At 37.8% G+C, this 15,733-nt stretch overlaps 1 protein-coding gene across 1 annotated transcript; it reads left to right on the plus strand.

Moving 5' to 3' along the window:
* Window positions 1-1,193: 1,193 nt before the first annotated feature.
* On the plus strand, window positions 1,194-10,596 carry slc35b3 (solute carrier family 35 member B3). The gene is made up of 10 exons (XM_028434829.1): window positions 1,194-1,466; window positions 3,696-3,916; window positions 4,009-4,130; window positions 5,207-5,361; window positions 6,741-6,848; window positions 7,580-7,677; window positions 8,548-8,640; window positions 9,623-9,734; window positions 9,814-9,883; window positions 10,009-10,596. Exons 1-10 carry the CDS (start codon window positions 1,433-1,435, stop codon window positions 10,157-10,159), a joined length of 1,164 nt encoding a protein of 387 aa, XP_028290630.1. The 5' UTR covers window positions 1,194-1,432; the 3' UTR covers window positions 10,160-10,596.
* Window positions 10,597-15,733: the final 5,137 nt, after the last annotated feature.

The following is a 15,733-nucleotide window of genomic DNA, read 5'->3' on the forward strand; positions in this document are numbered from 1 at the left end:
TCCTGGTACGGTCCTGCGTGGCCGCAGGAGGGTAGCATAGTTATTTGAGTATGCTATAGAATGGTACTGTGTGCCTGAAAAAAAACATGATACCCCCCCCCCTTTAAAGTATGGTATTATGAGCAATCACATCCCAATGTTTGACATACTAGCCATACAACTTTTATGCAAACAACCAAGTTCTCTTTAGAAGGGGATGTAATGTAATTTTTATCAGATATCTATATATTTCAAATACCCCTTTATATTATATATATATATAACACTATATATATATATATATATATATGAATACATAACATTTACAAATTCAGAATAACTTCACTGTCTACTTTTTGTTTTGCAAAAGGCAGATTTATGTCTTTATCTTGCATGTGCAGAAATCTAGAAAAAGGGGTCATTAAAAAACACACCACATCCAGACAGGGCACGTCAAACACATTTATTATGTTTATACATATATGAAAATAGAAATTAGATTTTTACTATGCACTTATGTACCAAGATTAATTCATTAAATAAATGTCCAATCTCCAATCGCTCTGAAACCGTGGAAATGTATGGCTTTCCAACCGAACCAGAGGGGAAAAAGAAATGGTTAGGCAAAGTCATTAGGAGCGATCAAAAAAAAAAAAAAATGAAGATATGTAGCCTATGTGTGGGTAGATATAACTGAGTTGTGTGTGTGAAGTTACTCTGCAGGCACATTTTCAGGCATTGAGATTACTAATAATAATAATAATAATAATAATAATAATAATAATAATAATAATAATAATATTTTTTATTATTAATAATAATTAGCGAAATAATTTAGTCATTCATTAATTTAATTTACTGCAGAAAAATAAATCACGTTTCAAAGTATTTTATCTAATTCCACATCGCATTAATAAAACAAATTGACTCTTATTTGCTAATGATCCCTGAATATATCGGAATAATCCACTCACATGCTTTAATGCACACGTTATTGGGTTAAAACGCTAATAATAATAACAATAATAATAATATCCAAAATTATTATTTAAACGTCTTACCGTCTAAAAGTGGATCACGATCTGTCAAATCCGCTCTAGCGTCATTGGCTGCAATAGTAAACTGCTCACTTCCGGGAACTATTGAGGCTCCATGAGCCGCCATTGCTGTAAAAACAAAACGAACCATTGTAGTGAACGGAGTTGTCGCAGCTCGCTCTATATACGGCTCTGGTTGAGAGGTCGTGAAGAACCGGAAGTTGTTGGCTACCTGACGACCGTGGCTCTGCAGCTACTAGCTTTAGCACTAGCAGGCTAACACTTATGCTGTGGCGTTTTCTCCTGCTGTCATCTGCAAGTAAAGACATGACGCGGGTCGGGTTGTGTGGAAGATGAAGGTGGCTGGTCCAGGAGGATTGTATTTCTCCCGGAATTACCTCTGTAGAGGTCTATAGATGAGCGCAGAGAAACCCGGAAGTTTAACAGACGGTAATTAGCTTGCTGCTGTGGCTAAGTTTTTGAATCTAAAAGAAGCACAATGTGCATCATAATTTAACGATTTAAAGGTGGGGAGTGTTGATTTGATTGAAATCACTCTTTTAGGCGTAATTCCGACCGCTTTTTATCATTATTCTGTTACTATTGCTATAATTAGTCCCGGTTTTCCATAGCTATGCTAAAGCTACAGGTATACACACAATTGTAATCCTGGACATTAATGCTAGTAACGAGACATGTACATTTATACACATGTTAGAATAAGTATAGGGAATGAAATATGGTGGTTATAAATTAATAAATGGAGACCATGAAATTCCAGTTGACAAACTGTCATGTTTAATCAATTTTTTTACTTGAGACTCATTCTGAAACTTAAGGATCATTAACTGGTCAATGTCCTGTATATTATCAGCTTTGCGTTTTGATAACGACCATTAACTCATTTACAGTGAAGTGAAATATTAAGTTACAAATCAGGTGGACAATAGCATTAAGTAATTGTTCATATTGAACGTGACTTCATTTGTGTTTTATGGAGTTGTAGCTCAAACCTAGTGTGTGTGTGTATATGTATATACACACACACAGAGAGAGGGAATATCTGTGATGTTAATAATATAATCAGGAATGATTATCTGTATTCATCTTTAACTCTTTATGTAACACTATAGGGACCTCAGAAACATGTTAATCTTCACCTCCCCACTCAATTTAATATTAATTTCATAAACTTATATTTTACAAGACATAAACTCAGAAGAAGAAGAAGAAAAAATGCGACACAAAGTAATACACATAAAATACATGACTTACACTGAGAAAAGAGAAAACATTTGGACAATAAACAGTCCAAACATGTCAACAGGCAGGACAGGTCACGGTTGTAATATTATTGATTGATGAGATCAACAATCGCATGAAACTCTTGCAACTCGCTATAGAAAATGCAACAAAATCAACATTATTCAAACAGTAAGTCGTTCATCAGAAATAATTTACAATTGAGCTCTCAATAAAAACATTTTCAGGCATCACATTAGCATCAACAGACCTATGACTAAATACAAAGTAGTGACGCTCTGACTAATAAAACAGATACATTTGCAGTAGATTTAAAAACACATCTAGTACCTTCATTTTTATTGTCTCTCGCTCATATAATTTCCAAACAACGATGACATGCTAATGTTAGCTTAGCTACTGAGGTTGAATTATAGTATAAATTAGGGCTGGGCGGTGTAACCAAAACGGTTTCACGGTATATGATGGTATTTTTTATTTTTTTCATGCATAATCAGGTGTTCACTGCATTTTCTATTGGTTCAGAATCAGAATGGTTTATTTTGCTGAGTACAGTTTAAAAAAAAAAAAAAAAAAAAAAAAAAAACAACACATGGGATTTGCCTTTGTAGTCAGTGTGCGGAGCAAAAAACACAAGCCAGCAGCAGTAATAATAGTGATAATATAAGGATGAAAAAACAATAGAGGATAAAGAAAAATAAAGATAAAATAAGAGAGAAATTACTGCAGTAGATTGACTCAGGATGGTCTATTTTACTGTTATGGTGAGTGAATATTGTAGAATATTTCCACACTAGTAGTAATACAAGTTTGCAACAGCAGCCCAATGGCTCTTTGCCGTGCTAACTTAGCTTTAGCATTAGCTTGATTTCTAGCTTTGAATGCTGCATACTATGTGGTGTGGTGGTTTCTTATGGTGAATAACGTAGCATTTTGTTTGCAGCTCCACCAAGAATTATTTCAGCATTACAGAAATCACAAATTGCGATCCTTTGCTCACTTATTTTGTGTACTACTGCCGACATGCTAAGCTAATCCGTGTCCTTGAGCTCACATGCAGCTTCAACATTTTCAATTGTGTCTTTCTGATCCATTTACACATATGATTTACACCGCAACTAACACCAGAGCGCTACTGTTAACCTTCCTACTTAGAAGTGCAACGTTGAAAAGGGTCCGGTGTGAAGCGTAGCGTTCCGAAAGTTGTGTAATCAAATATACCGATACGGTGCTATATTAAAAATTCATATCATAATGAAAATGTACTCCATGTATTCAGTATGAACAGGTATACCGCCCAGCCCTACTTGTATATTAAAGTATAGTCACTTTTTCTCTAACTTTTGAGTGAATATTGAATGCATCAACGTTTGGAGATTGTTGTTGAGAAACCATGCAGTGTGTTTCCTCCCACAGACACGATGAGTGTCAAATATGGCCTGGTGGGTTACAACAACTCACGGAAGCACATTTCCATCTCCATCCCTTCGTCCACGGAGGTGATGTCGCCCCACATTAAGTCGGTGGACGAGCTGAAAGTTCTGGGAATCAACCTGAGCAGCTTCAGTGCACCAACACAGTTCTTCATCTGCGTAGCAGGAGTCTTCCTCTTTTACCTGGTCTATGGGTACTTGCAGGTAAAGACAAAGACGAGACACACACACACACACTTAAACACACGTTTGCCTGTCTGAAAATCCGGTAATATCTTAATTTCATTTTTCCACAGGAGTTAATATTTTCCATGGAAGGGTTCAAACCCTTCGGTTGGTACCTCACGCTGGTGCAGTTTGGCTTCTACTCCATTTTCGGGTTGGTGGAGCTTCAGCTCACGCAGGACAAACGCAGAAGGTGCCCCTGCATCTGTATTTTTATGTAATATTTTTATATATAGAGAGAGAGCAAATGACGTAGGATTACGGTTTCAAAAGGACGTGAAACTTCTGGTAAATTTCTACTGGGAATCTTCAAAAATGCAAACTTTTCATGGAAATTACATATTGGAATTGACCAGAATAATTTTTAAATAACTGATTCCCAAACTTTTTTCTGTCATGACCCCATAGTTTACATCACAACTTTCTGGTCACCACAGAGACTTTTTTTTTTCTAAAATTATTTTTTGTTAAACCGTGTTACAAATACAGAGTAGCCAGGATTAGTGTGTAACAATATGTGCCAGCTCAGATATTTTTTTACTGCACCTAAATTTGAACAAGGTTTATATTTTGCAGTTGTTCTGCACTGTAAATCTACTTCTGTGATGTTATGTATTGATTTTTTTTAAACTGTGCGGTTTAATAATAAAAATAAAAAAAATTAAATTATAATCAGTATTTTTAAATTCTATTCTTACTAGACTTTTTAGGTGATGCCATGTTATTTCCAGGTAACACAACATGGGTTCGTGACCCCAAGGTTGAAAAACCCTGCTTTAGATAATGCCTAAATTTATCTATATTATCCTAACTATATATTTTGCACGTTCATGTAGAATTGTTGTTTTTTTCTGAAGAGTTTTATAATTTCATGAGACTATGAGATGAATATTTTTGTAATTGGCGGTATATAAATAAAGTTGAATTGAATTTAACATCCCTTTTAATGGCCAACTTTCAATTTTGAAAATTTCCCATTAATTCTCATGGAAAAATTCAAATTTTGAAAATTCCCAGAATCTTGCTCCACGATAGTTGAAATGTTTTGTATTTTTATTTGCTATATTTTGAATGGGTGCTAATATTTATGTTTGGATATAATACACAGAATTTCCATTAAAGGTCTTTTATTATATATTTTTTATATTCCCAAAGTTCCTGAGCTTAAGTTCCCGTGTAAATGTACCCGTTATTTTCCGCCCCTTTGCAACTGTACACAGAATCAAATGTAGCAACCTTTCCTGGCCTGACTGGACATTTTTCTTCCAGGATTCCAGGGAAGACGTACATGATCATAGCCTTTCTAACCGTGGGCACGATGGGTCTTTCCAATACCTCACTGGGATACTTGAACTACCCGACACAAGTCATCTTCAAGTGCTGTAAACTGATTCCTGTCATGATCGGAGGAGTTTTCATACAAGGTCAGCTGTTTAACTCAGATTAACTTAACTTCTGGTTGACAGTAATTGATAGAATTTATTTATTACTGTTAAACAATTTTTTATTGATACAAGGAAATAACGAATTGGTTTTAAGCACAGCAGACTTTATATGGATGTTTTTAATATTAAAGATTTTACTGTTATATAGCGTTAGCTCGTTAACATTAGCTCTGCAGAAGCCTCATGATAACCATCATGTTATAACCAGAAATATCAGGTTCCACCACTGCTCATTTCACTTGAACAGATGCTGGTTGCACTTCTTTTTTTGATATTAATATTGTCTTATTTTTATCTTGAAAAACAAGCAGAAGAGTCAGGTTATTTATCATGTGTTTTTTTTGAATGAAGGCAGATAAGTTAACATCCTGTTAATTTAAACTGAGGTATTGTTTGGACTTTATTCAACTAAAATATGGATACATTTGCCATTAAACGTTGTTTATGTCCATAATTATTTATAAACAATTCCCTTACAAGAAACAGCAGGAATCTATTAAACCGCGCTTGTACTGTACAGTATTCAGGTATTTATTTTAGTCACACTGGTTGAATTATTATTTTTTTGGCTAAAAAGTTACTGAATTGATTTTCAGTTTTGGATTAAATTGTTCTAAATTAACCAATATCGTCCTCGAATTGAATCGGCAACATTAAATTGTGATTTGAATCAAATCGTTGCTTAAACAAATCGTTACACCCCTCATTCCAACTGAATTCAGTATCGAATCGTAGCAGAAGAAGAAGAAAAGTTGACGTGATTCCTTTGAAGCGATGTCCACCTTTCAGCCTCCATCTCCTCATTGTTTTCCCCGTTTGTTGTTTTCATCCAGTTCAGCTTCACCCTTTCATCATCGTTAGAGCTTCTGCGTCCTGGTTGTCAAACTTTTGAGCCGTTCCTCCCTTGGTCCTTCTCTGATTAGGTGGATGTGAGGACCGTGCTCCCTCCAGGGGTCAAGAACTAAAGCAGAATGTTTACGTAGAGAGAGGTTTAAATGAATGAGTGAAAGGAGAGACGTGGAGTTGCATCTGACGTGTTGCCTTTCAAAGAGGAGTCAAATAATCAAAGCCAGCCATAGTCGGCCTTTGTCAACCTCTAGGCATCCATCCATCCATCCATCAACCTGTTATTGGACGCTTCTTCATCTCCTGTTTCACTTCTTTTTCATTCCTTTAAAAACTACAATGAACCCAATGGTTATTATTCAGTTTGGTTTTTAATAAGCACACAGTTCCATCACAATTAGAGTAGGTTTATTAGATTCTTCTGCTGCCGTCCATATAATATTTTATATATATTTGTTGGCTCACATATGCAGATGGAAGCAATGCCATTGGTTCCATGTTCTATGTTCCAGGCAAACGCTACAATGTGGCCGACGTGTCCGCTGCTCTCTGCATGAGTCTGGGACTCATATGGTTCACGCTCGCTGACAGCAAAGTGGCCCCAAACTTCAACGTGACAGGTAACGCAGAGCCCTGGTTTTTACAAGATACCCATTTCTGCATCACTTTGCATTTTGCCATTTCATCATCCTTCCCAAAAAAGGAAGCGTGATATACAATTTTAATTAAAATGAAGTCTGACCAGATAGAGAATTCAGGGTTAAATTTGCTGATACAAAATGCAACATAGACACATTTATTAGCACAGACACCTGCATGATATGTGCCAGTTTTTGGTGTTTTCTTCTATAAGAGACAGAATATGTGAGTGAGTCCTTTAGTGTTGGTGTTTAGTGGAAGGTCTGGGTTACAATACACTCTGTAATCCATCTAACTTAGCTTCTCATGCTGTTTTGAAAAGCAGCAAAAGCAGTTTTAAAACAAAATAAGCTATAAAAAAAATATGTATATATACATATAGGCACTATTTAAATTTTCTATATTGCCCAAATAGAAAACTCGATATATCACCCTTCTCTAGTGCGAAATTGTCCATTAGACATTCTGTCACTCTTCTTCTGGGGAAAAATAGCACGTAGAATACGGAAAACTGAGTTTATAACCACAACATGACACAGTCACAGAAAATCTGAGGCCCTCAGTGTTTGTGTGGATACATCAGTTTGACATGGACTAAAACTATTTTGTTAATAAATGGTTTTCCAAATGAATAAAGCATTGTCTGTAAATATGATTGGACCATTTCATTTGTGCTTTCCTTTAAGACATTTGTGTTTTTGTGTCCTTGCAGGTGTGCTGCTCATCTCCATGGCTCTGTGCGCTGACGCCGCCATTGGAAATGTGCAAGAAAAGGCCATGAAACTACACAACGGCTCCAACTCTGAGATGGTGCGCTGCTGCTGGACTCACATTTTCAGGAGCTCGCCTTGATCGGCTCCTCAGACTTACCCGGGGTTTCCACTGGATACGTCTCCGCTGCGCCACGGCACCGATCCGGTATTTCACCGCTGTCCGCCGTCCGGTAATTCACACCGGTTGCGTTTTGAGTGCGCCGCGGTGCGCTCCGGTTGAACGACTGTGACGTCAGAGACAGAGCAGTTTGCACGATATATAATCGCGCGAGAACGCGGTTAAACGTATGTGTTATAAACGCAACGATAAACAGGTCAGTGTTCCTAACGAAGGAGTACAAGAATGTTGGACTCTCTGGATTTGTTATAGCCACATTTTTAGCAACAGCCAACAGAGAAGAGATAAAACTGCACCAGTGAAACATGAACTAAATCAAAGTTGCTGCAGTTTACAGTGCAGTTACAGTAAGAGAGGAATCAATATAGTGGATGTGAATTCGTTTTTACACATTATGACGTTTTGGTAATGTATTTACTTGCAATATAATCTGAAGTGTTTTATTTTGAAAACTAACCCGATATTTTATTGCAGATTACGTGCCTAATTTCCTGTTTAGCTTTATTTGCTCTGTGCTGATTGATGCGTCGTGTTCCGGTATCCGCCAGAAATAGAAGCCCTGCGTATATCTGGCGGAGGGCACCGGACTACCGCATCTGGGAAGGAGCAGACACGCACCGCAGTGGACCTGGTGGAAATTAACACACAGACTGAAATGGAAACCTATCAGCTCCGGTGACGCGGCGGTGACGTGACGCAGCGGAGCCGCATCCAGTGGAAACTGGGGGTTAGGCTGTAAGACGTGCTGTGTGTTCCTTTGTGTGTTTATCCACCTGGTTGTGTTGACAGGTGCTGTACTCCTACTCCATCGGTTTTGTGTACATACTGACAGGCTTGTTCTGTGTGGGGGGGCTGGGCCCGGCTGTGGCTTTCTGCTCAGAGGTAAACACACACACGTCTGGCTGCTGTTTTTACACCTTTCTAAGAAAGTTATCTGGTTGAATATTGATATTCCTTATATGCTGCCTCTTGAACTCCACCGGGCCCACCCGCAGGGGCAGCTCCGGCCTCCGTGACTCTCACGGGTCTAAATGTTGTAAAGAATAAATGAAATCACACATTCTATACCACTCTGTAATCCTAAAAACTCAGCTAAAACTGTAGCCAACCCACATTCAGAACAAAAGACCACAGCCCACACACCAGGCCATTATCTTCAAAGAAGAAAAGGTTGACAACTTTGCAAACTCTGCTTTTTTCCATCCTATGCTTCATAAAATAAACACAGAGCTCTATTGCAAGACACTACGTGAAACTACAGGTCGAGTTGAATCCACTGATATACAGGTCAGGTATGTTTCGTTCTAAAACAATGCCACAAAACCAGAAAATATACAGAGGCAAAAAATAGCATTATGCATGGCACAGCACAAACTTTGTTTGTTTTCAAGCCAAAATGCACCATATATTGGTCACAACATAAGACTAAAAATTATACAGTTACACACTTGCTCCCAAACTTGTGGCAAAGTTCAGTTTGAACTTAAGCCGAAGATGTCTTTGTCAAACTATCTTTGGCCTATCATTCATTATCATCACCACAGTTCCTGCAGTCCATGTCAATACAGTTGTTCAATAATTTCTTGCTTTGTAGCCTTCGCTATTGAGAATTGGCTTTATATTTTATGTAAATCTAGGGTTTTTTTAGGCGGACTACAGATTTCTGTATTTAAAACATTATTTACTGTCACTCAGTATCATATATTTCCAAAATTTCACATGAGCTGTAACCACTAAGGGTTCTACTTCAATCTGAAAATCAATTAGCCGTGTAGGTCATGTAGAAGCTTTGAAAAACTTTATTTGTTATGGGTATGTGAGGGCTGAGGTTTAACAGTGAAAGTGATGTGATCTGTTATTTCAGCATCCTGTGAAGACGTACGGTTACGCCTTTTTCTTCTCACTAACGGGATACTTTGGGATCTCCTTCGTTCTGGCCTTAATCAAGCTCTTTGGTGCCCTGGTTGCTGTGACAGGTCAGAACAGGACCATGTTTAGTTTTATTCAACCGACCCTTTAACCTGAATGTTTTTTATTTTTTTTTCTCCTCTGCAGTGACCACTGGCAGGAAGGCCATGACCATCGTCTTGTCCTTCATGTTTTTCAGCAAACCGTTCACCTTTCAGTGAGTAACGTGACGTACTGGGAACTCAACACAGTGAACAGTGACGCTGCCGTCCATGTTTTTGTTACAAAAACTGAGCGTTTTTCTCCTCAAACCTTTAATTTCCCTGGTTTTGTTCCTTCCAGGTACATCTGGGCTGGTCTTCTGGTGCTATTCGGCATCTTTCTGAATGTTTACAGTAAAAACAAGGAGAGAATGAAGCTTCCCTCTATAAAGGACATAAAGGGCTGGATGCTGAGCAGGAAGAAAGTCACATTTCTTTCTCAGAATGTGTAAAAGTGCCCCAGCATGTCGACTCAGCAGCCACGGAGCGCTATGTGAGGTCCAGCGGAGATGTTTTTAACTTTGGGTGAAAGAATTCTGGTCTAAAAATTCACTACCTGCAGAAAGACTTAAGTATTTGGAATTGTGAAGAAAACGCTTTTTGAGCCTTTGACAAACATTCCTATCAGGATCCAGACTGTGAAGAGAATCTGGCTCATAAGCCAGACCAACTGCATTGATTTGCACTGAAACACTTCAAACCATGAGCGTTTGGAAGTAAAGATAAACGGTCATCGTCTTTATCAAAGTGACGGTCGTGGTCTCATCTTGGACTTTGTGCAATGTTTGTGACGCGTAATACACAGCCAATCACCATCATGTGTTCACACCATTGGGGGTTAAAGGGTGGGCAGGGTTCTTTTTACAATAAAATGTCTATTTAATAATGACTAGGTTTGCTGTTTGTGTGTGTTTTCCTCTCATAGACCATGTTCTGTTCTACAGCTAGAAAAAAAATACCATAACATTCTAATGTTTTCACGTTTTTATTGCTGAATCATTTTAAACATTTAAATGAACATCATTTTTAACAAAAAAAAAAGACCTCCATTTCACTGATGATGTAGAGTTTCCATTGATTTGATTGGATTGTTTCCTTGAGGCCTATTTTAATCACTTTTTTTGACATATTTATGCTCCTTTTAGTGCATTTTTGCTACATTACCCCATGTCTGTCACCATATCAAATTTCAATGCCTTTTTTGGCACATTTTTGACACTTATAATCCCGTTCCACACCTTTTCTCACCCAATATTGCATATGTTGACTCATTATTGTCACCTATTGTAACCTATTTTCACCATATTTCATGCTTATTTTTGACAATTTAACCACATTCACGATTTGTCATGACCATTATTTGCCAGTTTAAACAAATTGTTCTACTTTTGAAATTACATTACTCTAACCCCTCCCCCCATTTTGCCTCTTTTAAGCCAATATTGACACTTTGAACCCTTTTTACCACTTTTATGTCCATTTTTGGCCACTCTAAATTTTAACCAATATCTGTGGTTTTTAAAACTCCATTTCACCACCTTTGGTCACTTTCAACCTATTTTATTTGTGATTAATATACTATATACTCAAAAAATAAACTTCCTGGGTAACAGTGGATATTATTCAAATTAAATAAGTAAATGTGGTTATCACAGATTCATAGAAGAATGGACCATCATTTTGCTGACTTTATGGATGCACCACACACATCTCTCCTTCTTTATTCTCCCTTAAAGATGGTCCTGTCTCCACATGACTGTTCTTCAATGTTCATGCCTGTGTTCAACAACCTTCAGATACAGTGGGGGTCCCCGGTCTCTGGCACCTTTATTTTTGGGGGTCGCGGGCTGAGAAGGTTGAGAACCAAAGCCTTAACCAATCATTCCAGATTAATGAATCGTTACACTCCATTATATACACACACACACATAACAAAACATTCATTACGTGTTACATATTTTCATTATTCTTAATGGAATCATCATTTGGCTTGGTAATAAATCATTTTATAGTTTTTAAGAGGAATAAAGGGAAGAGTTCAGACTTACGTGTGTTAGCATGTTGAGGTGTGAAAGCCACGTTCGACTCTAGAAGTTAGTTAGTCCCAGAATCTGTTTTTGCACTGTTCTGTCATTTTTTATCATTGTGTGTGTGTGTGTGTGTGTGTGTGTTGTGGAATGACAGGAGCGCTGTCAGCTGGGTGATTCCCGGCTGTGTGCAGCTTTCCTTGTGATCCTAATAAAAGCCCAGATATTACAGTCTCTCTTCCAAGCGGGAAACCCAACGCCGGGCCAATTAGTAATTTGGTATTTCATGAAATCTGGCAGCTTGTGTGTGTGGGACCTTTGGCACACTAAGGGCTGCAAACTTTCTCCTTCGCCTTCACTGCTGAGCATACTGGGAGGAATGGAGAGTTTATTCAGTAGAAAAGAGAAAATTACTCTGGATGTTTCACACTGACACAAAAATAGAAAGGCTATTTAACCAGTGTTTTTCAATGATTTATGGTTAATACAGCACTCCATTATAGGCTAAGAGGTCACGCTGTGGTGTTAAAAGCTTGATTTGCAGCAAACGGCTGCTTGGCCGCTATGGGAATGGCTGACCCTCTTCCAGCTCCCTGAAAGGTCATTATGGGATGGGAAGGCCAAGTTGACCCAAGGCAAAGTACATCATTTGTCTTTTAGCACCAGGAGAACTCCTGGCTGGGAAAGGAGAACCATTATTCAAAGCCAGGGCGAGACCTGTGTGGACCTCACGAGTCATTGTTTTTAATTTGTCTCTATTCATAAGTGAACATTTATATTTTCCTAAAGTCCTAAACATCATGCTGGAACTAAAGGACATTTTGCACATGTATAAAATCAATGTTTGATAAACGATGAGATGAGTTCCAGGACAGCGCTCCTTTGTCTTTGCTTTTCCCGCATTTCCTTCGTCGGACCATCATTTTCCAGCAGGTAATCTACGACATCCTAGCACTGCTCTCACATGCACCTCCCTATAAATAATGAGAGGTGTCCGGAGCTCATCATCCCAGCAAATGGGCTGCTATATAAAAGGCAGTGCACTTTGGATGGAGATGCTATATAATATAATATGTGGTCAGAGCTCGGACGGCTATGGCAGCTCGTTCATTACAGTCGGTTCAGTGAGGGCAGCGAGGTGAGGGATGGGCAGGAACTGGTTCATACACACGCACACACACTCACTCAAATACATGTTCCCTGTTAGTGGTCAGAAAGGCAGAACCATTATATTCTTTCGTGAGCTATTTGCATACCAATAGTGGACTTGACATCAGTGATTCTCCATCTTTTACAGCAGAATCTGCGCTGGTTACCATGGGTGACGACAACTAGGCCTTTGTTTTGGTTGTTTTGACTTCATCCTTTCATGTTTACCTTGTTTTTTTTTTTAATAATTATGAATGTGTGGGAGAAAAAAACTCATCTTAATAATAGATCAATGGAAATCTACTGCAATTTGCTCATACATTATACACGCTAATTTGGACAACTATTATTACAGCGATGACTAAGCAATCCAATGAACAATATGAGCATCGACACATGCAGGAAAGAAAAAAGGTTTGTCGTCTTATCATTTTACACTTTTTTGGTCATTTCGCATTTTTTTGTCGTTTTGAATATTCTCTCATTTAGTGTGTTTTTGTCGTCTTTTCCTGTCATTTTATTAATTTTTGTAGTCGTCTTGTATTCTCTTCTGTTTATATTGTCGAGTGTTCTCGTAAATCCTTAAAAATATTTCTCAGAAAAATCTGTAATGAACTACTACAATGATGATTTGTTTTATTTAACTCAACCATGTTTTATTTAGCTTTTTACATTTGCTGGAACCATCTACAATCATAGATAATATGACACAAATCACATCTAAGGGAAATAAATGGTGCTGAAATTTGGGGATTCACAGTTGTATTTGTTAAATGTAAAATAACTCAAAATTACATAAAGACCCTCAGTCTAAATACTGCCATAATGAGGGATATGGAGCTAAATCAATTGTCACCTATACATTATTTATTTATTATAATGTAACTTCTTAAATGTAAATTTGAATAGTTTTAAGATTAAAAAAATAAAAATGACAGTTCTTCTGCAAAAAACCTTTTGACAGTAACTTTACCTGCACATAGATATCCTCTTTACTTTATAGAAAGTTTATAGATTTAAAGTCTCAGTCCTAATGTGTGATAATATGACTAAACATAACAGTTTTCCTCCTTTATTTTAATCATTCTCTTACCTTTGACTCACTTTTCCATCTCCATCATTCTGTCGCTATCAGTTGTTCTACAGACTCATTAACTCCGCCCACCCCTACCTCAGCTCCCATCATATAATACGATGGCCATCTGCTCAGTTGAGCCATGCTTCCCAAAAAGCCCCCCGGGCGAGATGTTTATCTGTCTTCCTCTTTTCTCCAACTCCTTTAAGGATGCAAAACATATCAGCGATCAGCGGCGCTACAATTAGCACAGGTGCTGCTGAGCTGTAAAGTGATCAGGAGAAATGGGAGGGAAACATAATTGAAGTGGATTAGAGCGAGGAGGTGGGAGGAGGGAAATGAAATAAAGATGGTGAGGGCTTGGACAGAAGCCCCCGTTTTTTGTTTGAAACTCACTGTGTTGTGATTAAAACTGCTGCAGTCCAGCTCCTTAACAGCTGCCTCGTGTTGTTTCTGTTTCTAACCCACGGTTTCCTCTGCTGGGCTCCTGTCAGCCTGAAGTATGGAGTCGGATGGTGTGATGGTGTATTGAATAACAGAGATCATGCAGGGCTTTTTATGCATGAAGTGCATGTGTATTCCAGTTTAACCTGAGGTGCTTCTACTGTGTATGGGTATCTACAGTATGTACGATACATTTTAGGACATCCTCAGGTCTCAGAGTGAGCTATCAGAAAAACCTGTCATTTATCAGGCCAAACGGACTCATGTCTCAGCAAAACCTCCGGCAAATGAAACGGCCTCACTTCTCAAATCAAATGACACCAAAAGTCATCAGACTCAAAGGCCTCAGGTCATTTTATTTTGAAGTACACGACGAGGTGAATTGAAAAGCTGTTCTTTCCTTTTCTTTTTTAGTATTGTTTGATTAATAAATACATAGTTAAATGAAACATTAATACATCTTAACCTTTAAACATAAATTGAAAATAGCACCTTTCAACTTACTCTTGTATCCAAAGCAGCAGATATTGATGATGTCATGTGTATTTCCGGTTTCTTCAAAGATGTAACTGTGGTGTATTGACTGCTTCATATGATATTCATTTAATGCAATGCACCTCTTTGTACCTAAATTTGAGTGTTGGTCTTTTTAATGCTTGAACACGTTTTCACAATTAAAACCAACCAGTACAGAAGCACAGTTGCTAGAGTGTTATATTTACTTGGGAACCAAAGAAGTATCTTTGTCCCAGACTGGTTTCTTCCTGCAACAGCAGATGTATGTCATAAAAGTGTCTGATTCTGGCTCCAGCTCTTTGAAAAATAGGATTCTTACCACCTTTAGGTCCACGAGTAAACATTTGTTGCTTCTTCTCTTTGTGTGATCTTCACTTTGTATTAATAAAAATGTTACATCATATCGTCGTAAGCGGAGGATCTTTCAACATCAACATCATCACAACTACATTAAGATAAAGGGAAATCCACGACATAACGATATCTAAATCTCATGGTTTGGTATAATCACGATAGTAAGATGAACAAGCCAACATATAAGATTAAGAGTAATCTCTCAGCATTTAAAATATCCACTAACCTTTTAAAGACGTATCTTGTCATTTCTTGTGTTGTTGAGCTGTTCTGAGAGAGTTTGCTTGTAATTTTTTTCTTTAGAGTTTTCTGACCTGACTGGATTGTTAGTTTGACACAATCCTTAAACTTTTTGTGATGTCGGATTGTTAAGTGGCTTCTCATGTTGCTCGTATTTCCGGAAGAGTAGCACACGGTACATTTGCAGTGTTTACACATTATCCACCTTTTCTCATTGAGGT

This window comes from Gouania willdenowi, chromosome 20 (assembly GCF_900634775.1).
Source record: "Gouania willdenowi chromosome 20, fGouWil2.1, whole genome shotgun sequence".
Lineage (NCBI taxonomy): Eukaryota > Metazoa > Chordata > Actinopteri > Blenniiformes > Gobiesocidae > Gouania > Gouania willdenowi.

Coding starts and splice junctions, on each gene's coding strand:
- slc35b3 (XM_028434829.1), top strand. CDS start 1,433: ATGAGCGCAGAGAAACCCGGAAGTTTAACAGACG. Junction 1,467..3,695: donor ACCCGGAAGTTTAACAGACG/GTAATTAGCTTG, acceptor TTCCTCCCACAG/ACACGATGAGTGTCAAATAT. Junction 4,131..5,206: donor ACGCAGGACAAACGCAGAAG/GTGCCCCTGCAT, acceptor TTTTTCTTCCAG/GATTCCAGGGAAGACGTACA.